This window comes from Lissotriton helveticus, chromosome 12 (assembly GCF_964261635.1).
Source record: "Lissotriton helveticus chromosome 12, aLisHel1.1, whole genome shotgun sequence".
Lineage (NCBI taxonomy): Eukaryota > Metazoa > Chordata > Amphibia > Caudata > Salamandridae > Lissotriton > Lissotriton helveticus.
The window spans coordinates 473,975,204-473,999,276 of NC_136073.1; the positions used below are offsets into that span (position 1 = coordinate 473,975,204).

A 24,073-nucleotide genomic window follows, 5' to 3' on the forward strand; every position below is an offset into this window, starting at 1 on the left:
GTAGGTTAAATGAAACACTTGAACATGAGAAATAACTGGGCGAAAATCATCTGCTAATAGAGTCACAGCCAAATACTGAAATTGACAAGACAAATATCAAGGGAGCAACCAACACTCCTGATGGAGGTAAAAGGCAATTTTATTTGAAAGCAGAGGTCAAATCGGGCTCAGAAATAACAGATATAAAATGAAACTCTTTCAAGCAAAGCCGCAACTTTACATGGGGAGAATTGGGAGATGGAGCAAACAGTATCCAAAAGACAACTATAAACCACTGATTGCACCTAAGAAGCTGCAAAGAAATTAACAGCAAAGAAAGAAGATCTAGATGGGAGATCAAAGCGTAACAAATCAGGATTTTGGGCTTCCCAGAGAATGCTCAGAAAGGGCAATAGAGGCAATTACTGAAAATTCAACAACAGATATACTTATTCATATAGCGTTTTCCACCTAATTTACAGTGGAGGGGGCAAACAAATCAAATGGCAACAGATTGTACCCGACTGTGCCGCTAGAGCCATAATTGTGTGCTTACTCAAATAAAGGGGATTCTTGCACTGTGAGTGGCAAGAAAGGAAGGCGACATTTCACATAAGGTTTCTAAAATGCATGAAGACCTTGCTTGTTTTTTTATAACACATTTTTATTGATTTAAATGTGAACAGCAATACATAAAGGCGCCTCACATCACACATCGTTTAGCCAAAGTAAAGTAGAACAAACCCAAATAAGCCCCCAAACTAGAAGCACCTCAACAGCCTCCAAAACGCTGCTTGCAGGTAACTGGAGATTAATTATCCTGATCGACCATAGTAATCCCATCATTTCTGCCACTCTTTAGGGAACATCCCCTTGCCACATACATTGTTTCCTCTTGTTTGCCACACCAGCACATGACCTTCCTCCATGCCTGTCAATAGGCGGCACCAACACGGCAGTCCATGGACGGCCAATGTCTCTCTTGATATCATGGCGCCAAGACCCACCAGCGTTCTGTCCCCTCTGAGTCAACCCATATCCTCCAGAATACCTAAAATAGCTATTCGGGGCTGCAGCTCAATATGATCCCTGATTACAGCAGAAAGGATAGAAATGAGTCTCCCAGTTAAGTTGATTGACATGGCATTCCCAGATTACAGGGAAGAAATCCCCAGGAGAGTATTGGCATCTGGGCCTACGGGGTAGTACCAGAGGCCTGCTCTCCACACACGCAAGGGTATTATGTATGCTTGGTGTACGTATTTAAATTCTATCAGCCTAAGCCTAGCCAAGATCGCCAGAGCCCCAGGAGCAATGCACACGTTGCGCCATTCAGCCTCGTCCAGTTCTCCAACCCAAGGACCTTCCAGTAGTGTAAGTGAGCACACTTTTAGACTGTTTCTAATGCTGGTGATATTAATCTTCTGTGGATCCTGTTAAAAAGTGCACCAGCCCCTACTTATTCCAGCATAATTTGAGCAAGGGTCGCAGGAGGTTGGTTGCAATAATTGATGCTGGTTTGCCTGTCTCCACAGGGCCAATTCTTGCCAGTCCCTCCCCTCCCTTTCAGTACTGCTACCCATGCCCTACTAGAAGCTGCATGGAGTCAAGATGGAGGCTCAATACTAGTACTTTGGCAGCAGAGTGAAGATATTTGGGAGATCACAACCACTGTTGCCAGAGTACCCTGTGACCAGGAAAGACAGACTGAATACTGACCGGTTTGCTGCCATTGAACACTGCTGCCAGAGTGAGTGCCATATGTATAACAATGCCCTAAAGGAAATCACTCAAAAATATTTAATAGATTTGCAGGTCTTATCAAATTTAATGACCCAGCTATCACAATAAAAGTTTTAAAGAATTCTTAAATTTAATCTCTCAGAGCATTGTCAAGTAAAGAGACAATTCCAATGTGTGAAAAGGTGCTACAGGTGACCATTGGGCGGGGAGCCATGCACATTTCTGGTCTTTGACTGTCGTGCTGTGGGAAATCGGCTGATTGGATTTGGGACACCACTGGTCATTTATGTCTATTTGTAGGATGCCGGTCACCCAGATTTGTTCTGTAGACAAGGCATAGATGCATATTCTTTTTGGGTTAGGTTGCTACTACTTAGACCTGAGGAAGACCCCATTAAGTGATATGGGGTTGAAAGGTCAACTCTTCCATCTTAACCACATTTGCAAGGATTGCTGAACTTTGTGAAATCGTTAATACATTTTTTATGAAGTTCTATTCTGCAATTATGTTCCGATGCATAGGGCATTTTATAGGTAGGTGCACTATATGTTGATTGTGCTCAGATGGCAGTCCTGTGCTGCCCACCTACAACAGGGTAACCGTGCTCCTTTTAATCAGAGGATCAATAAGAGGGATTCAATTTTGTGAGTTCTCCATATACAACTGATTCTAGACAACCCAGGTGTTGCTTAGACCGCTGAAGTTTGAGGGTTGGGCTCAGGGCACCACTTCTGCTCAATCGCTCTTCTGTCCTGATGAGCACTCCGGCCACGGATTGGTGAGTATCTATGGACAAGTTCATGGACATAATCCCCTACCATAACCAGCTATTAGTGAGCCACAGAAGAAGACATGTCTGGCATGTGTCTTAATTATGTGTGTAGTCCGGGGGGATTGTGTTGACAACGGTGGATGGTCTTTGCACTCTCGTCTGTCTTACAGTGGCACATTGCCTCAAAAAGTATGTTGACATTCTCATCTCAGTCACTGGACAGTGAACACAAAGAAGGGCTGTTTGGAAACTCTCACTGGGCTGCTGACAGAATAGGCTGACCTTTTTGGTGTGTTCGAGAATCTGTGAACTTTAACATCGGGTCTCAGTTTTGGAGTTTCATGAAATATATGAACAGTGGTTAGAGTAAAGCAATGATCATCAACAACTCACACCAGGGCAGACTGGTCTGTATGGAACAACATGGGACCCCTCCTTTTGCTGGAGGAGAGCAAAGGAGCTCATATGGAACCCTGCTTCAAGGGGATACTGCGACAATTGGTCCGGGACATAACATGGTCAGAGAATTATTTCAACATTCCCATGGTAAACATCTACCTACTGGCTACAGTGCTTGAATTCCAATGAACGTTAAGCTTGCCTATGGGGTGCTCCCCTTGGACATTACTGACCGAGATATGACTGCGCTTAGAGTCCATGCTTGAGGGAGGAAAAGTGTGCTCCAAGTGTAATTGCTAAGCATTTTGTGCATGTGGTGGTGACATTTTACTGTTATGGCTTGCCACAGGTGCTCGCCCCCATGGTCATCACCTATTGCCTGGGCATAATTGGCAGCATCTTCGAACTCTCTCGGGGAATTGTCACTCAGGATGTCATTCACAAAGGTGTCACGTGCAACCCGCAGAGGACTGTGGCTACCACATGTGCTGCCGAGTGGTAAATCCTACACAGCCAATCCTGTTCCCATGTGGGAACCCTAAGAGCACTGATAATATGCCCCATATAAATGGGAAATAGCTGTCATTAGTTTAAATATACAAAACACTTATGAGCAGCTGCCCAATCACAAAATAATATGCCATTAAAAGAAAGAAAAGTGAAAGAATGAGTCTTAATTTCTACCTTAAGGTGCTAAAACAATGTAACTTTGTTTTACAAGGAAACAGCAAGAAAGACTGGCCTAAGATTATTCTGCTTGAGTTTTGTTCTTTAGGGAGGTTACTAAAAAATTGTTTCTTCTATTTGATTCCTCCAGTTTTGTGTGCTTAGATTAAAGGTGCAGATTTTAAAAGCATATCTTATGTCTGATTGAATTAATTATACACGGTTCACAACCTGGGAATATATATATATTTATATAGAACTAAAGCATCACCATGACCCACCATGACCCACGATGGTAAGAATATCATCAAGAATCTGAAGAAAGTTTGCTGTACCAGAGCTGCAGTGGGATTGGAATCCCGACTGAAACAAGCTTAGTACTTTTTTTTTCCTCGAAAAAAGGGGAGAGAAGTTGCAGCAAGATCAGTTAGTTCTTATATAAGACTTTTTCAAAAAAGGGATATTTGGAAATTGGTCTGTATTTTGTTTTCAGCTCTTGGAATTAGTATTATTTTTAGAAAGGATGCAATTTAAATGATTTGGGAGAGGAATGGAGTGTGTCCTGGTCAAGAGACAAATTGATGATTTTGAAAATGAAGAGGGAAAATATCTGCAACACACTTATCAGGTTTGATGGGCTCGGATTGTTGGCATCAGTTGAAGGTTTAGTAGATACAATGATCTTCAGAAATGATACAATGTCATGTGCCTGGAAGGAGGACATTGCCCACAAGACGCCAAGGAGGGAGAAGGTCATCCCCCTGAAGAAGAAGTCACGAGAGCAAGCTTCGGGCCAACCTCATTACCTAGACGCACCTTCCTTTTTACTTACAAAATTCCCCTTGTAACCTCAAAAAAAACCTTTGTTCGAACTAAACTACGGTGTTGACTCGCGTGTTTACCTGTCACAGGTTACACGTGGTGGAGAATGCAGGCAATCTGATTCCATTTGTGAGCCCAAAAATGGTAGCCTTAATTCAACACATAGTGGAGGAACAAAAAAAGCTAGAGTGGGCCGTAGAGCAACAAATTAGCTCCGCCCAAGCAGACAGAGACACCATGAAGGAGTTCATGAAAGCCCAGGTAGAGGCCATGCGTAGAGGGCCCGAAAAATCTCTTGCAGAGAACGCAGGACAAAGAGGTCATCGGGGCGCCCTAGCCGCACCGAACATTTCACTCCATAAATACATCCCAGGGGAAGATCCGGATGCGTTTCTACTCAATTTTGAGAGGGCAGCAAGGGCCGCAGGGTGGCCCTTAGTCAAATGGCCTTTTTTCTTGGCCCCCTTGCTTACAGGGGAAGCACAGTCGGCCTATCAGGTCGCCAACTTAAGCGGAATCACCCCATATGAGGAAATAAACGTAATCTTGGATCATCTTGGGTTGGACGCAGAAGCATACAGACTTCGCTTCAGAAAAGAAAAAAGGGGCTCCTGGTGACAATCCTAAAACCCTTTTTCTTAAACTGAAAATGGCCGCTGATAAATGGCTGCGGCCAGAAGATCGGTCCAAGGAGGACATTATGAAGTCTATATATCTCGAACAGTTTGTTGACTCTTTGCCTTATAATACTCAGCGTTGGTTGCGTCAGCATGCCAATCTAACCGCTGAGCAGGCCGTGGAGATGGCCACCTTCTTTTCTAGAGCCCAACCCCGTCCCAATTCCTGGGAAGGGGATAAAACATCACGCTCTATCCCGACACCCCGAAAGGCACTCCGTCCCATCAAGGACTTTGAGAAAATCCGTCCTCAAAAACCAGAGACTATCACCTATAAAAGTCCCCAATGTTTCGACTGCGGGGAGTGGGGCCATATCTCCTGGGCCTGCCCCCAAAAAAAACCTGAAGAACCAATGGACATCAGTTATGTGCCCAAAAGTCTCATTTACACTGAGGAAATGAGGACCTGCTTTTATGTAAGTCTTTCACTGAATGGTAACCCTGTAAAAGCCCTTCTCGATTCCGGCAGTCGTCAGTCGGTGGTCAAGCAGAAGTTTGTCACTTCCAACCAGCTTCTCCCCGGGAGGCGGGCGTTTATTCGCTGTGTGCATGGGGATGTTCAGCCCTACCCGGTAGCTCGAGTCACTCTCCAATGCCCAGGAGTTCCCCTGACCACAGTCCACGTAGGGGTGCTGTCCAATCTCCCAGAGGACATAATTTTAGGGACCGACAACCCCAACTTTTTGGCTCTGTTCAGCAATCTCTTGACTCAAAAACAAACCCCTATCCCCAAAAATGACACTGTAAACGCCCCGGCCTTATTATTCCAAAGCCCTTGGCAAACAGATAAAGACTTCCGTTGGGTCCAGAAAAATGATGCGGTTTTCGCCCAGGCCTGGCAAGAGGCGTTTCATCTACATAATCATCCTATAAAAACTTTTCCCCACTTCCAGATTACAGACGGTCTGCTGTACCGGGTGGCAGAAAAGGGGGCCGACCCCCAGCTGTTGGTCCCGAAGGACTTTCGAGAACAGGTCCTGTTTTTCGCTCATTCCCACCTCCTAGCAGGACACTCGGGGCGCAGAAAACCACTCAACCTTTTACGTATGTTCAATTGGCCAGGTATATAGGCACAAGTCAAACTGTATTGCCAAGAATGTCCACTATGCCAACGTAAGAATCCCTCCAAACCACCTGCTGTTCCCCTACAGCCCTTACCTATCATCGGATGACCCTTTGAGAGGGACGGTAGGGACCTTATGGGACCCCTCTCTAAGTCCAGTAAGGGATTCCTGTACGTCTTAGTCTTGGTAGACTATTGTACACGTTTCCCGGAGGCTTTTCCCCTCCGCACCCCGACCACCACCAATATAGCTGATAAACTGATAGAGTACTTCTCACGGGTGGGGTTCCCTAGTCAAATACTCACATATCAGGGTACTCCCTTTGTGTCGCGCCTTATGTCCCAGGTCTGTAGATTGTTGGATGTAAAACACCTCAAAACCTCAGTCTACCACCCCCAAACAGACGGCCTGGTAGAACGAAATAATGGGACCCTGAAGTTAACCTTGAAAAAGATGCTGACAGGAGAAGGAAAGAACTGGGACCGTCTCTTGCCTCTTGCCCTCTTCGTCATACGAGGACAGGTCCAGAGCAGCCTGGGGTGTTCTTCGTTCGAAATGCTCTATGGCAGGCAACCTCGGACCCTGTTGGAAATGACGATGGAGACGTGGGAGACAGAGGGCGATAATTGTTCCGACCTCCTGGACTATTCCCTGCATCTGCGCTCGCGCATAGGAAAGTTAAGAGAACTGGCCCACTCTAATCTGGAATCCAGTCAACGAAAACAAAAACACATATATGACTAAGGAAAAAATGGAGGATTTTACAAGTAAACGATTGGGTCTTAATCCTCCTTCCTTCCTCCCTCTCTCTCCAAAATAAAGACCGAATGGAAGGGACCCTACAGGGTAGTCGGTACCATAGGGAAAACCAGTTATCGAATTCAGCTCGGACCTAATAAATTCCAGACTTACCACATCAATCTCTTAAAAAAGTGGATTGGACCGCCCCACCAAAGAGTGGCCTATTCACCCACCGAGACTACCCCGACTTCTACCTTAGATCAGTTGATTGTTAATCCCAAACTAGCTCCAGACAAGGAATATGCTACTTACCAGTATGCATCTGTTCTTGGCATGTAGGGCTGCTGACATTCATATCTGTGCATAGATCGCCGCCTAGTGTTGGGTCCGGATGATTGCATTTGGTTTTCCTGGAAGAGTCTTCGAAGTATCACGAGGTAGTTGACTCCTCCCCTGGACTACAGTGCGCATCGGCATCCTTTCCATGCTCAGATTGTTTTTCGCCATTGTGGCAGAGGTAGAGATAGGAAAGTAAGAGATGTCCATGCTAGAGATAATGCTGCAGCTGCGACAGGCGCCGGGCGGGCGATATGAATGTCAGCAGCCCTACATGCCAAGAACAGATGCATACTGGTAAGTAGCATATTCCGTTCAAGGCATGTGGGCTGCGGAATTCATATCTGTGCATAGACTGAAAAGCAGTATCTCCTCTAGCGGTGGCCACGTGTGCCAGCTGCAGCAGTTTGGAAAAGAGTTTTGAGGACAGCCTGGCCTACAGCAGCTTGCTGTTTTGCTTGCACGTCTACACAGTAGTGTTTAGTGAAAGTGTGTAAGGTGGACCATGTGGCTGCCTTACAGATGTCTTCGAGTGGAATATTTCCTAGGAAAGCCATGGATGCCCCCATCTTCCGTGTAGTGTGCGCTCTAGGGGGGACTGTTAAAGTGTGTTTAGCTTTTAGATAACATATCTGAATGCACTTAACTATCCATCTGGCTATTCCTGACTTTGAAATAGGATTTCCCTTGTATTGTGGTGCAAAGGCAACGAACAGCTGTTTTGTCTTCCTGAATGATTTAGTTCTGTCCACATAGTATAGTAGAGCTCTCCGGACGTCTAGCGTGTGCAGGGCTCTTTCGGCTACTGATTGTGGATTCTGAAAGAATACCGGCAGTTCAATTGCTTGATTAATATGGAAGTTGGATACGATTTTAGGCATGAATTTAGGGTTTGTTCGAAGAACTACCCTATTAGCATGTTCCTGCATGAATGGCTCTTCAATTGTCAGTGCCTGCAATTCGCTCACTCTTCTGAGTGAGGTTATGGCAACTAAGAATGCGACTTTCCATGTTAGGAATTGCAATTCGCATGAGTGTAGAGGTTCGAAAGGAGGTCACATAAGTCTGGTAAGCACTATGTTTAGATTCCAGACTGGGGAGGGGGGTGTCTTGGAGGGATCACTCTTTTTAAGCCCTCCATAAATGCTTTAATAGCTGGTACCCTGAAGAGTGAAAGGTGTTGCCTGTTCTGAAGGTACGCTGCTATAACAGCGAGGTGTAGTCGTATGGAAGAGTATGCTAAGTTACATCTTTGTAAATGCAACAGGTAGCATATGTTTAGTATGGAAGCATCTAATGGGTGGATTTGGTTATTGTTGCAGTAAATAACAAATATTTTCCATTTGGCTGCATAGAACGCACACGTGGTAGGTTTCCTTGCCTCCCGAATGATGTTCATGCAGTCTGGGGGCAAGTTGAGGTATCTGAACTCTAGGACCTCAGGAACTAGATCGCTAGGTTCATCTGATTGGGATCTGGGTGTCTTATTTCTCCATGGTTCTGAGTCAGAAGATGGGGTGCTAGGCACAGTCTTTGATGAGGAACCACTTAAAGTTCTAGGAACGTTGTGTACCATGGTTGTCTCGCCCATGTGGGAGCAACTAGGATCAAGGTGAGCGAGTGTTGCCGCAGTTTGCGTGCCACCAGCGGGATTAGCAGTGCTGGGGGAAAAGCGTACGCAGATCTGCCTGACCAGTTCATCCATATCGCATTGCCCAGTGACTGCGGATGTGGGAACCTGGCGGCAAAGTACTGGCATTTGGAGTTTTCTTTTGTGGCAAACAGGTCTACCTCTGGGTGACCCCATTCCTCGAAGAATGGTTGGAGAACCTGGGGGTGAATATCCCATTCGTGTATTTGTTGGCTGTGCCTGCTGAGCAGGTCTGCAATCGGATTGTCCTTCCCTGGAAGGTGTTCTGCGAGGAGAAAGATGTTTTTTGGGATCGCCCACCTCCATATGCTCTGCGCCAGATGGGACAGCTGTGAAGAGTGTGTCCCCCCCCTGTTTTTGGATATAGTACATTGCGGTCATGTTGTCCGTCCGGATCAACACTGTCTTGTTGTACATGTATTTTTGAAAGGCTTTTAGGGCGAGGAATATCGCTAGCAACTCTAGTCGGTTGATATGCCATTTTTTCTGTTTGTTTGTCCAGAGCCCTTGTACTGTGTATTGGAGGAGATGGGCTCCCCAGCCTGTCAGTGACGCGTCCGCTGTTAGTACTAGTTGTGGAACTGGCTCTTGGAAAAGTCGCCCCTTGGAAAGGTTTTGTGGGTTCCACCACTGCAGAGAGTTGTGAGAGTGACTGTCCACCAACACTAGGTATTTTAGTTGTCCACGAGCCTGGTTCCATTGCCTTGCTAGGCATTCCTGTAATGGGCGCATCTGAAGTCTGGCATGGGGAACAATGTATATGCAGGAGGCCATCATGCCTATGAGCTACATGAAGACTTGAGCTGGCAGGGAGTGTCTGCATGCTGGCTATCCTTGCTGAGTTTGGATATGCCTTTGCCACTGAGGTATTTATAGTGGCTCCCAGGTATTGCTGTACATGGGAAGGTTGCAGGTGTGATTTTGTGAAGTTGACTGAAAAGCCGAGGCTGTGCAGCAACTGGATTGTCTGCGACGTGTGTGCTGCACAATCTTGGTACAACTTTGCTTGTATTATCCAATCGTCCAGATAAGGGTACACATGGACGTGCTGCCTCCTGAGATGCGCTGCTACTGTGGCTAAGCATTTTGTAAAGACTCTTGGAGCTGTGGTAACCCCGAAGGGAAAAACCTTGAATTGGTAGTGTTGCCCTTCTATTGTGAATCTGAGGTATTTTCTGTGGGCTGGATGGATGGGTATGTGGAAGTACGCATCCTTGAGGTCCAGTGTTGCTAGGAAGTCTCCTTGTTGTAGCAAGGGGAGCACTTGTTGTAGTGTGATCATATGGAAGTGCTCCGACAGTATGTATTGATTTAGGGGTCTGAGGTCCAGTATTGGTCTGAGGGAACCGTCCTTCTTGGGAATAAGGAAGTATAGGGAGTATACTCCTGTCCCCTGCTGGTGGAAAGGGACTGGCTCTATGGCCCCCTTTTCTAGCATGCTTTTCACCTCTTGTTGAAGTAGGGTGATGTGTTCTATGGACATAGGACGATGTCTGGGTGGTATGTTTGGTGGCGTAGAAGTTAGTTCTAGGCAATAACCAGACTGGATAATTTCTCTCACCCACCTGTCTGTGGTGATAGCGTGCCAGACAGGTAGGAACTGTTGTAGTCTGCCTCCGACTGGTATTAAGTGTTCCGGAGGCAGCATAAGGAAGTCACTGTTTTGTGGAGGCGGAGGCTCTGGTGTTATTGCCTCCCCGCCCCCTTCCCTTAGGATTGTTACCTCTGTAACCACCTCTGTTTGTGTTCTTTCTGAAGGAACCTTGTGTGTTACCTTTGTAGGAGGTAGATGTATGTGAGGCATTTCCTCGTGCGTTTGCTCTGTATGAGGAGCGCCGAAAGAAGCCCCTATGTTGCAGAAATTGCAGTGCACCCATGGATTTCGCTGTCTCGGTGTCCTTTTCCATTTTGTCCAAGATGGTGTCCACCGCAGGACCAAATAAAAAGTCTGGGTTAACTGGTTGGTTTAGAATGGTGGACTGGACCTCATTCTTGAAGCCGGAAACCCTCAGCCATGCATGTCTGCGGAGAAGGACACTAGTATTAATGGACCGAGCTGCGGTGTCTGCAGCGTCCAGTGCACATTTAATGGAGGCGTTGGAGATACACTTCCCCTCCTGGATGAGATTATTTGCTTGTGCTTTAAAGGGCTCGGGCAAATGTTGCATAAGGGTTTTGAGCTGATCGTAATGTGCTCTATCGTAACGAGCCAGTAGTGCCTGTGTGTTAGCTATTCTCCAAGAATTGGATGCCTGTGCCGCTACTCTTTTGCCCGAAGCCTCTAGGATTTTGGACTCCTTATCAGGGGGAGGTGCCTCCCCTGTAGTTTGGGAGTTGGCCCTTTTTCGTGCGTTAGCAACCACTAGGGAGTCTAGCGGCAGCTGACCCTTGATATAGGTGGGGTCAGTAGGAGCCGGTCTATACTTTTTCTCTATTCTGGGATTGATTACCCGTGCCCTGGCAGTGTCCTTGAAGATGTCAGGTGCATGTTTTAGAACGCCCTTTAGCATTGGAAGAGTTTTGACACTCTTCTCTGCAGTAGTGAAAGTGTTCAAAGAGAACGTCCTCTTCTACAGGGTCACCGTGCATGTCCACGTTGTGGAACTGTGCTGCCCTGTCTAGGAGTTGGTTAAATACTACTATGTCATCAGTGGGTGATGGTTTAGTAGGGTAAGTGGGCACATCAGGGATAGGATGTGTATCATAAGGGTCTGTTGGCTCCTCCCAGGGTTCCTCTTGATCTGGATCTTGAGGAAAGTCATATAGGGGCTGTGGTTCATACCCTGTGTCCCCCTCATCGTCATCGTGGTTAGAAGGTGTAGAGGGCTTGATCGGTTGAAAAGGGTGTGAGGGCCTAGTGGGAGAAGTGCCAAAGTCCTTTTTCTTGAGTGGGATAGGTGAATCAGGAGCAAAGTCCAAAGGCCTCTTCTTCCTATGCAGGATAGTAACTTTACCCGTGTCTGGGTTAATGTAAATCTTTGCTTGGTCCTCGGATGGATCTGGGTGGAATAGTTCTTCCTCTACAGTCCTGGGTTTAGGCTTGGACCTTTTCGGGTCGACAGAGGCAGGTTTGTCGACGACCTTTGGTGTTTTGCTTGATTTCTTCAGCTCGGGCCCAGATTTGGGCTCGACTCGTTTCGGGTTGACGGGAACTTTTGGGTCGGCACGTTGTTTGTGCTCCGTAGGCTTTTTTGGGTGCGAGCCTTTTACCGGATCGACTGTCCTTTTCGGATCGACCGGTGTCTTTGGAGCTGTTACTTTTGGGTCGACAGGTTTGTCCAGCTTCGATACGGCACCGGATGCCGGGTCGACGGTCTTTGGAACCGCAGGCTTGGTCGGGTCGGCGACCTTCTTCGGTTCGACGCTCTTTGGTTGCGTGCCCTTGTTCAGGTCGACCAATCTTTTTTGGGGGGGGGGGTCGACGGATTTTGGCTGATCGGCCTTTGCGAGGTCGACAGTCTTGTTTGGCTCGACAGTCTTTCGCCGTGCGGTCTTTTTTGGATCGACGCCCCTTTGGATCGACGATCTTTGGGTCGATAACCTTCTTTGGCTCTGGAACCTTCTTCGGGGCGATGGTACTGGGCCCTGGGGTTTTTGAAGGTTTCGGTTTCGGAGCAGAGCCGGAAGGCGGGGCTGTCGAAAGTCTTTTTTGATCTTGGCTAAGGCCTATTGGCGATGTCTTGACCGGAGCCTTTGGCGAGGGGCCAATTGGTGTCGGGGGCAGTGTACTCACGATTTGGCCCGACAGTAGTTCGCCATCGGAGTCGGAATAGTCCTCGACTGTGACGATCTCTAGGTCAGAGTCTGGAGCGTCCAGTAGATCCTGGTCATCATCGAAGATGTTGTCGGGTTCCGGTGCCTGTCGCTGCATTTCTTGCCTGGAGGCCCTTAGGATCCGTATAGTCTTTTTCGATCGGAACTGGGCGCAGGCCGGGCAGGTTTCTTCCCTATGGTCTGGGGAAAGGCACTTGTTGCATACTGAGTGTTTATCAGTATGGGAGAACTTTGAATTGCATTGGGGGCACCTTTTGAAAGGGCTTCTTTCCATCGACGGTCGGCTCACGTGGCGTCGAAAAGGCCCAACGGTCCGCGTCGACGACCGATTCGAGATGGAAGGTTGTATAGAGTAGAGAGGTACCGAACGGAACAATACCGACGACGTCGAAGGCCTTTTGGCCTTTAGAAAAGTTTTGTTTCGATTTAGTGTTGGAGCATAGGAGTTTGCATCCGAACCCAATGGCGGAAAAAAACAATCTGAGCATGGAAAGGATGCCCATGGCATTGTAGTCCAGCGGAGGAGTCACCTACCTCGTGATACTTCGAAGACTCTTCCAGGACAACAAAGTGCAATCATCCGGACCCAACACTAGGCGGCGATCTATGCACAGATATGAATTCAGCAGCCCACATGCCTCGAACATGAGCTATTAAACACCCTGGAACCCTTCTCTTCTCTATTTTCCGACCTCCCTGGTAAAACCACCCTTACCTAACATTGTATTGAGACCCCTCCCGGGCAAGTAATCCGGCAGAAACCCTACAGAATTCCCGCAGCCAGGAGAGAAGCCTTGTCACCGGAAATAACCAAAATGTTACAGATGGACGTTATCTGTCCTTCTCAGAGTAATTGGTTCTCCCCCATAGTTATGGTCCCGAAACCAGATGGCTCAGTACGATTTTGTATTGACTTCCGCAGAGTGAACGCTATTTCCAAGCTGGATGCATATCCCCTACCCAGGGTGGACGAACTCATTGAACGTCTTGGGGACGCGGCATATATTTCCACTCTCGACCTAACCAAGGGATACTGGGAGGTACCCCTTTGATCCTCAGACCAAGAAAAAAAACGCCTTTTCCACCCCGATGGTCCTTTCGAATTCAAGGTCCTTCCTTTTGGTCTACACGGAGCTCCTGCCACCTTCCAAAGAATGATGAACCAGATATTACAACCCCTTCAGGGATTTACATCAGCCTCTTTGGACGACATTGTCATCTTAAGTCCCTCTTGGGACAAACACCTAGAACATTGCCAACTAGTGTTCCAGGAATTGGAAAAAGCAGGGCTCCATGTAAACGCAAAAAATCACGCATGGGGTTCCAAAAGGTCAAATACCTGGGCTATCTCTTGGGCAACGGTAGCATTGAACCCCAAAAAGAGAAAAATCAAAGCCATAACCAAGACCCCTTTTCCCACAACAAAAAAAGAGGTAAGGGCCTTCCTGGGACTGTTGGGGTACTACAGGCGGTTCATACCGAATTTTTCAGAGGTAGCCATTCCCCGGTCTAACCTGTTGAAAAACGATTCCCCAACCCAGGCCATAACCCATCCTTCACCATTCGTTAGGGAAGCCTTCCACAAACTCAAAACACTGATTACGAGCAGCCCCATACTGGACTATCCGGACTTTACTCGACCTTTTGTCCTCCAAATTGACGCTTCTGAAGCAGGGTTGGGTGCCATCCTCTCTCAGATCACTAAGGGCGGATCAGAAAGACCCATAATGTTTCTCAGCCGCAAACTCTTTCCCCGTGAACAACACTACCCAGTGGTGGAAAAAGAATGTCTGGCCATTAAATGGGCCATTGAGAAATTGCGATATTATCTAGAAGGCCGACATTTCACCCTGTACTCTGACCATGCCCCATTGATGTGGATGAGCAGAAATAAGGGCAATAACCCCCGAGTCATGCGATGGTTCCTCTCTCTCCAACCCTTCAGCTTTGACGTATGTCATAGGAAAGAGGCCTTTAACGCCAATGCAGATTTCCTCTCCCGCTTCCCCCACATCACCGATCGGGATGATTCTAGGGGAGGGGCCTGTCAGGATCCCCCTGGAAGTCTCGGCCTCTCTGATGCTGTAAGTCCTTTCTCCCTCTCTCAACTCCCAGAATCGGAGATATACCTGCCCGAGAAAGACCCGACTGAAGGAGCACATTTCTGGCCCTTTAAGGATCCACCAGAAGCCAACATCAGCCACGCCACCTGGGGGTGGAACACCGCGAATTTGTCTGATGAAAAGGCGTCTTTCCGGATGAGGGGTGTGTCCATACCCGGAAGACGGAGAAGGAAGAGACCGTGACGTGCCCAGGACATAGCGAGCTACGAACGGAGGAGAAGACGCCGCCTGACAACCTGCCCCGGAGTTCGGAGGAACTGTCTGGAGACCAATGTCCCAGTGCTGCGCCCTGCCACGGTCCCGGAGGAACGTGGCTAGAACAGGTATGCGCTCGTATCCTGGGGCCTGGGAGGTCTTTGCCTGCGCTATCGGGAGGCGGGAGGGAGCCGGGAACCTGATCAGGGAGAGCCCAGAGATTAGGAGGCACCTAGCGTACCTAGTCTGTCCTTCCCTTTCCTACCTCCGGTGACGGTTCCATAACCCTACACGTTACCTGCTTGATGGGTGAAGCCTCCCTGCACTCCCCTCTCCATTGTTACCTCCAAAAGCGTCAACACTATCGGAGGGTTCTCTCAGATTGTTTTTGTTCCCCCTGACGACGGAGACCCGGACAACCCTGCCCACAAGACGCCAAGGAGGGAGAAGGTCATCCCCCTGAAGAAGAAGTCACGAGAGCAAGCTTAGGGCCAAATTCATTACCTAGACGCACCTTCCTTTTTACTTACAAAATTCCCCTTGTAACCTCAATAAAAACCTTTGTTCGAACTAAACTAAGGTGTGGACTCACGTGTTTACCTGTCACAGGTTACACCTCCTTAACCATATGTAAAATATAAACGGTGTACATAAAAGTATGTATGAAAATGCACAGCGTTTAATGTGCTGTTTCGTACAGCTGTTGAATGTGGTAACGGACATTACTCACAAGAGGCAAAGCATCGTGTGAGTCATGACGCCCCGCTCCTATCTAATCAATGACAATAAAACTGCATATCTACAGACAAGGCTAATGCACAGCAATTTTTTCATGTGCATTAGTTAAATCCACAGACACACAAAAGCAACAATGCATGGTGTTGGGTTCTATTGTGGGCAGTGAATATTAAGAATTGTGTGACACCTACTATAATAACATAAGATTTGACCTTTTCACTTAGTAAGAACTGTATGAATCTGTGTATACTTCTACACTTACTTCAAATAACATTCACATAAATATATATTGCATCCATTTTTTATCATACTGATTTCATACGACTCAGACACGCTTTGAACAATCTGCAAACTGAAATAGGGAGGAAAGATTCTAAACATGAAAAACACCAATGATTCAACTATACAAGCTTTATCACCAAAGTTACTTAAGCTGTGAGTAGTACTTTTCTGGGGAACATTTTGTCAGAGTATGTGATTAAAAGAACTGACTGATGAGAAAGAGTAGTTACATATGGTAAATTCACCCAAGACATCCAACATTAATAAGTGCAGTTAGTTTTAAGGTTGCAAGGCACATTCTAAAACATGTTACACACTACAGTCACTGCTGATAAATCAATTGAAGGATGAAGAGCAAGCAATAGGAGGTTCTAGAATTTCCTCAAAAAAATGCTTTTGCTCTTACTCTATGAATAGGGGTGTGTATGCAACACCGGTCAAACAGCAGTCCTTAAAAGAGCATCAAGCATCACAAAGAAAACTCCTTCACAAATGGTGTATGAACCCTATGACCTTCTTAATCTTTTCTTAGCTCAATGTCCTGGAAACACCCAGTCAGGAGGGTTTCCACGCTAAGAATTTCCTTCTCTCTTCTGATTACTATAATATACTAGCATGTGTGCCATTACTACAGAGGTTTGATCTTAGGGCAGTTTTTCTGTAGAGCGCATTCTCGAATATTATAATAATGCAGGAAATAGGCCATGTCTAATGGTCCTGGGGGTACTCCATGTGGGGTTCTCTAGGTTTACAATGTTAAACGTGAAGTGGTGGAAACGGTTCTTTAATCCATAGAAAATCTTTCAGATACACACTGCATCAAGAGGAAGGTTAAGCAATTAGTTTCCCAAACATCATTGATGAAAAGCAGAATAAATTTTCTAATTACTAATGTAACTCTGAAAACAATACGCTGGTTAATGTAATCTTTTAAGATATAGAAATTCAGCAACAGAATTTCTGAGTAAATATTTGCATAAAAGCAAAATGGCAATATTAGATTTTCTACAGGATTGTAATGCAATTCCAGATAGGAGCAACAATTACATTGGAGAGCTTGGTAGCGAATCATAAGAAAATGTAGCACAGTTTGCATTTTCCAGCCTAAAGTGGAGAGATTGACACTTTAACATCTCTACTAGACAAACAAAGTACATACTAAAGATTGGTCTGACAAATCTTTTGGCTGAAGGTGGTTGAAGATAAAAAATACATATCAACAAATCCAATAATTGAATAAACATATTACAGCGACAACATAAATGTGACAAACTTTTAAAAAAAAACTCAATCTAATTATTAAAGTGTGCTCAAACCTTGATAAACTCTCCGATGAGCTGAGCTGCCTTGACTCCATTCTGTACATTGAAGCTGATGTCAACTTTCACCTCAGTAAAAGAATCTGTAAGTTTAATTATGGGTACCTGGGTAGTAAAAGATCAAGATGTGAAAATAATCATTATAAAAACACCAATTACTAACTCAATTACTAAAATAAAAATAGAGGACTTGTTTGCTAATAAATACCTTAATGGAGATACTTGCATTGTTAATCTTTACAACACTAACTTGTAGCCATGGCTGCTTCCACAGAACAGCAGGCCGGAAATAGCTTTTTATTTTAAAAACTACTGCGCCCTTGTGCAAAGGTCCATCTGTCTGTCCCTCTCTATGCCACTAACTGCTTACACAACCTAATTTAGCCAATATGTTTAGCCAGTAGCCATAGAACTTCCAGAGTTGGGTGAGTAAGAAGCAAAAAAGTTACTGGTGACTATAGTTCTCCAGTGGTCTTCATAAACTTACATGCTTGAACACTCGTGCTGGAAGAGTGTGTTGTGGCTGAAACTTTGTGAGAAGAGTTTGCATGCTGGCAATCCTCACTGGAGTGGGATTAGCTAGCGCTGTTGAGGTGTTTATTGTAGCACCGAGGTCCTTTTGTACTTTGGATGGTTGCAGATGAGACTTGGTGTGGTTTATTGTGAACCCCAAGTTGTGGAGCAGTTGGATCGTGGCATGAGTGTTCCACGCACTGGTTGTATGAGCTGGCTTTTATGAGCCAGCCGTTGAGGTACGGGAAGACATGGATGTGCTGTCTTCGTAAATATGCTGCCACTGCTGCTAGGCACTTGGTGAATACTCTTAGTGCTGTTGTGACTCCGAATGGGAGTACTTGGAATTGATAGTGCTGCCCGTCTATTACAAATCAGAGATACTTCCTGTGATAGATGTTCTTGTGACATTGGACGCTGTTTGGGTGGGATGTTTGGTGGGGGTAGATGTTCGTTCTAGACAGTAACCTGACTGAATAATTTGTCACACCCACCTTTCTGATGTGATGTTGGTCCAGGCAGGAAGGAATTGCTGCAGTCTTCCCCCCACAGGAGTGGAATGTTGAGGGGGTGGGGGGGGGGGGGGGAGGGGGGAGTCATTGGGTAGGGGTGGAGGCAGAGCGGGAGTTGTTGGTTTTGCCTCTGCCTTTGTTGTGGTTAGCCCTGTAACCCCCTCTCTGGTAGCCCTTCGTGTATGTGGATTGGCTAGGGGTTTTGTAGGAAGTGGAGGGGCTTTCGGAGGAGTAGCCTCTTGTGTTGCCTCTATATGACCGACGAAAAGAACGTCTGGGAGCTTGCTGCTGCAAGGCTCCCATAGATTTTGCCTTATCGGTGTCTTTTTTTTATTTTCTCTAAAGACACATCTGCATTAGGGTCAAATAAATGTGTCTCATCAAATGGCTGATTCAGGATGGAATCTTGTACCTCAGGTTTAAAACCTGAAATACGTAGCCAGGCAGGTCTCCGCAAAAGGGTACTGTTATTGATTGCCCTTGAGGCAGTATCTGCAGCATCTAGGGCACAACAAATGGAAGTATTAGTAATATTTTTACCTTCTTGTACGAGTTCATTGGCCCTATTTTTATATTTGTCTGGTAGATGCTGCATTATGGACTCCAGTTCATCATAATGTGCCCTGTCCCCAGGTGGGGGCTAAAGTAATGCATCGCTTGGAGGCTGTGGGAGCAGGGGTTTTAGGATCAAGGAACTTACATATGATTTTTGGTATATTATACTTCAAGCCTTTGAAACAGAAGGCTACTCTGTGTACCATGCATATCGTCTCTCTTGAGACCAATGCCTCACCCCAACGTATCCTGATGTTTTTTGTTGTTTCCTTTGAAAGCATTAGATTGAGAGGCATAGTGGAGTTTTAGTTATTGAACTAGCAATATTTAGCTGAGGTAGTGAATTACTGGGCCTTTATAGAAGCTAAGCTGTTATGCCATATACAACATTACTGAGGGACTTTTGGGTCCTTAAACATTTAACCATCAAAAGTCAACTATGCCTCCTACTAAAAAGGTTATGCGCATGGCACCCTCAGGACTTTTTTGTTTCATTAGCCCAACTTCAGTAACAAATATGAAGCTAGTGTAGTTCCGCCATAACTGGGATCACTTTTTAATGCTGTGGGCATTGTAAATGAAATACCCCAGAATCATGTGCACTTCTATATGTGCCAGATAGCGTGATGTAGGAGTATGTCAGTATATGTTCTAAGGAGGCCCACATATCTAATCCTCTAGTTTATCCAATTAAAACGCTATTAACTTCGCAACCTGGCAGCATTTAACTGTTCTTTTTTATCGGCATACCCCTGAAGTATATGGGGAAGTTCCTCATATCTTGACCTGCCGGGGATTGATGAAGCAGTAGTATATCCCAATCAGGGTGAATCTTGTGCTCTTTCTGCAGTTTTTGGTTTTTAATACACGGATTTGGTCACTACACACATGAGCAATAATGTGACCACTTCAATACTTGGAACCTGGTGTTATTATGCCTGCAACACCGCACCACTGTGTGCTGTGATTTAAACACACGGGAAATAGGACAGTAGTGTTTGATACTTGCGATATTTGTTTGACATCATACATTAATATGTGATTTTTTTCTCCATAATCAGTAGAACCAGTATTACCAGCCATTAGACAGTAAGTCATAGTGGCTTAACTCCCAAACATTAATTCATTATTATTTTCCAGTCCACCTTAGTGTAGATAGTTTTTATTAACTTTAGGTCCTGACGAATTGCCTCTAGACTTGTAGAATTGCGAAGAAACATGTTAACAAACCACACGGAAAAGCGCCACACCTAAGACATTAAATTAGAATTGCGCCTTTCCTCTATATTTTAATCGACCCCACAATGAACAAGTTACTTACCTTCGGTAACGATATATCTGTAAGAAACAGTAGTTCGTATTAGATTCCTTACCTTAGAATATCCCTAAAAGATGGGGCAGTGAGCTAAATAACGGTGATGGATCACCACCCCCTTTTCTGAATCATTTTGTCCACCATAAGCGTGGAAGGGTATACTCAGACATGAGTCCCTTGCTCACTGCTCCATCAGGATTCAAGCAAGCCGGGCCGACGACGCCTGAAATGGCAGAAACCGGTCCCCGGAAGCTTGTCTCCTTTCTGGTGAAGAATTGGCTTGGTAGTTTGGTCTGCCCTGTTCCCATGATGCACTGGGCCAGGGACAGACTAATTTGCATATAGCCAGGTTCTGAGCTGGGATGGGGCAGTGAGCTAAAGAACGGTGATGGATCAAGCCCTGATCTTTGGACTGGGTAAGAGTGGTCTGCTTAATTCAGACACTCTGTTCATCACCACCCCCTTTTCTGAATTAGAATATCCCTAGGCGTCGGACTGGATCCGGAAATATTTGCGTAGCAGTACCCTTGCGCGTCGGTAGGCGTCATCTGCGGCTCCGCGTCCGTCGTCGGCGCCGTGATGACGTCGTCGGAGTACTTAGACGCCGCCTCCGCGCGATTACATCAGTTCTTAGACACAGCTTTTCCGCGCCAGAAACGCAGAGCCATGTAAAAAACCAACACTGGTGCCATTGAAACTAGGGCCCTGAAAGGGGATGACCTTAACCCTAGATATCAGTTCGCAGAACGGGGAGGATGGGTGGGGCGGTAAGGAATCTAATACGAACTACTGTTTCTTACAAATATATCGTTACCGAAAGTAAGTAACTTGTTCATCTGAAAGAAACAGGTTAGTATTAGATTCCTTACCTTACTACTAGAATAGATACCCCAGCAATACCAACCCCGGTGGTGGGTCTTCGAACCAATAATCACACCAGAAAGTCCTGGAGGACGGAACGGCCAAAGAAGCCATCCCTCCGGACTTGACTGTCCAGGCAGTAGTGTCTTGCGAACGTGTGCAGCGAGGCCCACGTAGCTGCCTGACAGATGTCCTGCAAGGGGACTCCCCGACCCAGGGCAGTAGTAGCCGCCGTGGCCCGAGTGGAATGGGCCCTCAGCCCAACAGGAGGCTCTTTTTTCGCCAAGGAGTAACAAGCCTTGATACACAAGACGACCCACCGGGAGATGGTCCTCTTGTGCACCGCCCGTCCCTTCTTAGCGCCCACATAACCAACAAAGAGTTGGTCATCCACCCGGAACTGGCGTGTGCGATCTCGATAGAACGAAATCGCACGTTTTGGGTTCAGACGGTGGAGCCGCTCTTCCTCTTTTGAGGGATGCGGTGGCGGAAAGAAGGTGGGCATGGTAATAGGCTGCCCGATATGGAAGGCGTGACAACCTTGGGCAGGAAAGAGGGTCTAGTCCACAACACAACCTTGTCCGGATGGACAGAAAGGAAATGGGGTTTGGATGAAAGCCTGGAGCTCACTCACTCTCCTGGCAGAGGTGATGGCAACCAGGAAAGCAGTCTTCAGAGTAAGAAGGCGGAGAGGACAGTCGTGAAGTGGCTCAAAGGGAGCGCACATCAGAAAGGTAAGGACAAGGTTCAAGTCCCACTGAGGCATCACAAACAGAACAGGAGGGAACATGTGTGTGATGCCCTTCAGAAAACGAGATACAATAGGGGACTTGAACAAAGAAGGTTGATCAGGCAGCCTCAGAAAGGCTGAAAGGGCAGAAAGGTAGTCCTTGATAGTGCCCAGAGCAGAGCCCTGCTGGGCAAGAGAAAGAATGAAGAGAAGAACCTCAGAAAGAGGGGCAGAGAGAGGATCCACAGCCTTTGCTGTGCACCATGCCACAAATCTGTTCCACCTGCAGGCGTATACCGACTTTGTGGAGGGACGCCTGGCTGCCAGAATCACACTACAAACTTCAGGAGGCAAGTAAAATGGCCTCAACTGTCGCAGCTCAATCTCCAAGCATGGAGGTGGAGACTGGACAGGTTCGGGTGGAGAACCGTCCCCTGCTGCTGCGACAGAAGGTCCTCCTGAAGAGGCAGACGAACCGGGGGATCGACTGACATACTGAGTACCAGTACCTTCGTGCCCAGTCCGGAGCCACAAGGATAACTTGGGCCCGGTCGCGCTTGATCTTCTTCAGCACTCTGGGCAGAAGTGATATAGGCGGAAAGGCGTACAACAGACCGCAACTCCACTCGTGACGAAAGGCGTCTCCGAGCGAGTGCCGCCTTGGAAATTCCAACATGCAGAACTGATGACATTGCGCGTTCTCTTCTGTGGCGAATAGATCTAACCAAGGCTCTCCCCACTGCAGAAAGAGACCTTGCGCCACGTCAGAGTTCAGACGCCATTCGTGATCCATCATGCACCGGCGGCTGAGTTAGTCCGCCCTGGAGTTCCGAGAACCTGCCAGGTGTTGAACCACCAGGGTCACGCTCTGATGTCCCAGCCACTGCCAAAGGCGCAGAGCCTCTTGGTAGAGGGTCCACGACCCCACCCGTCCTGTTTGTTGCAGTAACACATGGCGGTTGTGTTGTCCGTGAACACCTGCACTACACTCCCCTGGACAGAGGGGAGGAATGCCTTCAGTGCTAGACGAATCGCCCGCAGCTCCAAAAGGTTGATATGGAGCCGGGACTCTGCCGGAGACCAGAGGCCTCTGATCTCCGCCTCTCCCATGTGGCCTCCCCAGCCCTGGAGGGACGCGTCCGGCACCAGCACGTGCTCCGGTTGAGGAAGGGAGAGTGATCTGCCGCTGACCCAATCGCGGTCCGTGAGCCACCACTGCAGCTGTCTCGCAGTGCCCTCCGAGATCAGGACATGGTGGGACAGGTTGCCCTGATGCTGGGCCCACTGAAACTTCAGGTCCCATTGCAGAGCCCGCATCCGCCACCGGGCGTGATGCACCAGAAGGATGCAGGAGGCCATCAGCCCCAGAAGCCACAGCGTCCACTTGACCGGAGACCCGGGATTAAGGCTGAAAGAGTGGAATCAGAGCCTGAATATCCCGAACCCGCTGTTCGGGAGGATACACCCGAAACTGCGCAGAGTCGAGAACCGCTCGGATAAAGAGGAGCTTCTGGGAGGGGCACAGGTGTGACTTCGGCACATTGATGGAAAACCCCAGCTGGTGCAGGAGGTCTGCAGTCGTCTGGAGGTGGCGGACGACTGTCTGGGGCGAGCCCGCCTTCAACAACCAGTAGTCGAGGTAGGGGAAGACTGAAACCCCTAACCTGTGCAGATGAGATGCGAACACCGCCATCACCTTCGTGAACACCCGTGGGTGCTGGTAAGGCCAAAAGGGAGCACGGTAAACTGAAAGTGCTTGTGGCCAACCGTGAACCGCAGGTAGCGCCGGTGGGCCGGCAGGACGGGGATGTGGAAATAAGCGTCCTGCAAGTCCAACGCTACCATCCAGTCTCCTGGGTCCAGGGCAGACAAAACCTGAGCCATTGTCAGCATTTTGAACTTCTCCATCTGGAGGAAGCCGTTGATGTTCCGTAGATCCAAGGTAGGGCGTAGGCCCCCTTTGCCCTTCTTGGGTACCAGAAAGTAGTGGGAGTAGCAACCACACCCTACTTCTGGCCCAGGAACGCGCTCGATGGCCCCCTTGGCCAAGAGGGCCGTAACTTCCTCCTGCAGAAGTCGCAAATGATCCCCCGATACGCGGTGGCATGGCTGGAGGGGTCGTCTCGAGGGGGAAGGAGTAGCCCCTTCGGATGATTTGCAGCACCCACCTGTCCGATGTGACAGTGTGCCAGTGGAGGAGGTGATGGCGAACCCTGCCCCCCACTGGCGTCACATGGGCCTGAAAGCACGGACTAGGAGGGTTTCGAGGCGGATGCTGCGGGGGAAGGTGTGGACTGGCCTTGCC

General features: G+C 47.5%; 1 protein-coding gene across 1 annotated transcript in view; it reads right to left on the bottom strand.

Moving 5' to 3' along the window:
• Positions 1 to 24,073, bottom strand: part of TENT4B (terminal nucleotidyltransferase 4B) — a 338,706-nt gene that overhangs the window by 163,099 nt on the left and 151,534 nt on the right. The window contains exon 5 of the mRNA XM_078670099.1: positions 17,280 to 17,387. Within this exon, the coding sequence (XP_078526225.1) occupies positions 17,280 to 17,387 (108 nt within the window). The remainder of the gene's footprint in view (positions 1 to 17,279; positions 17,388 to 24,073) is intronic.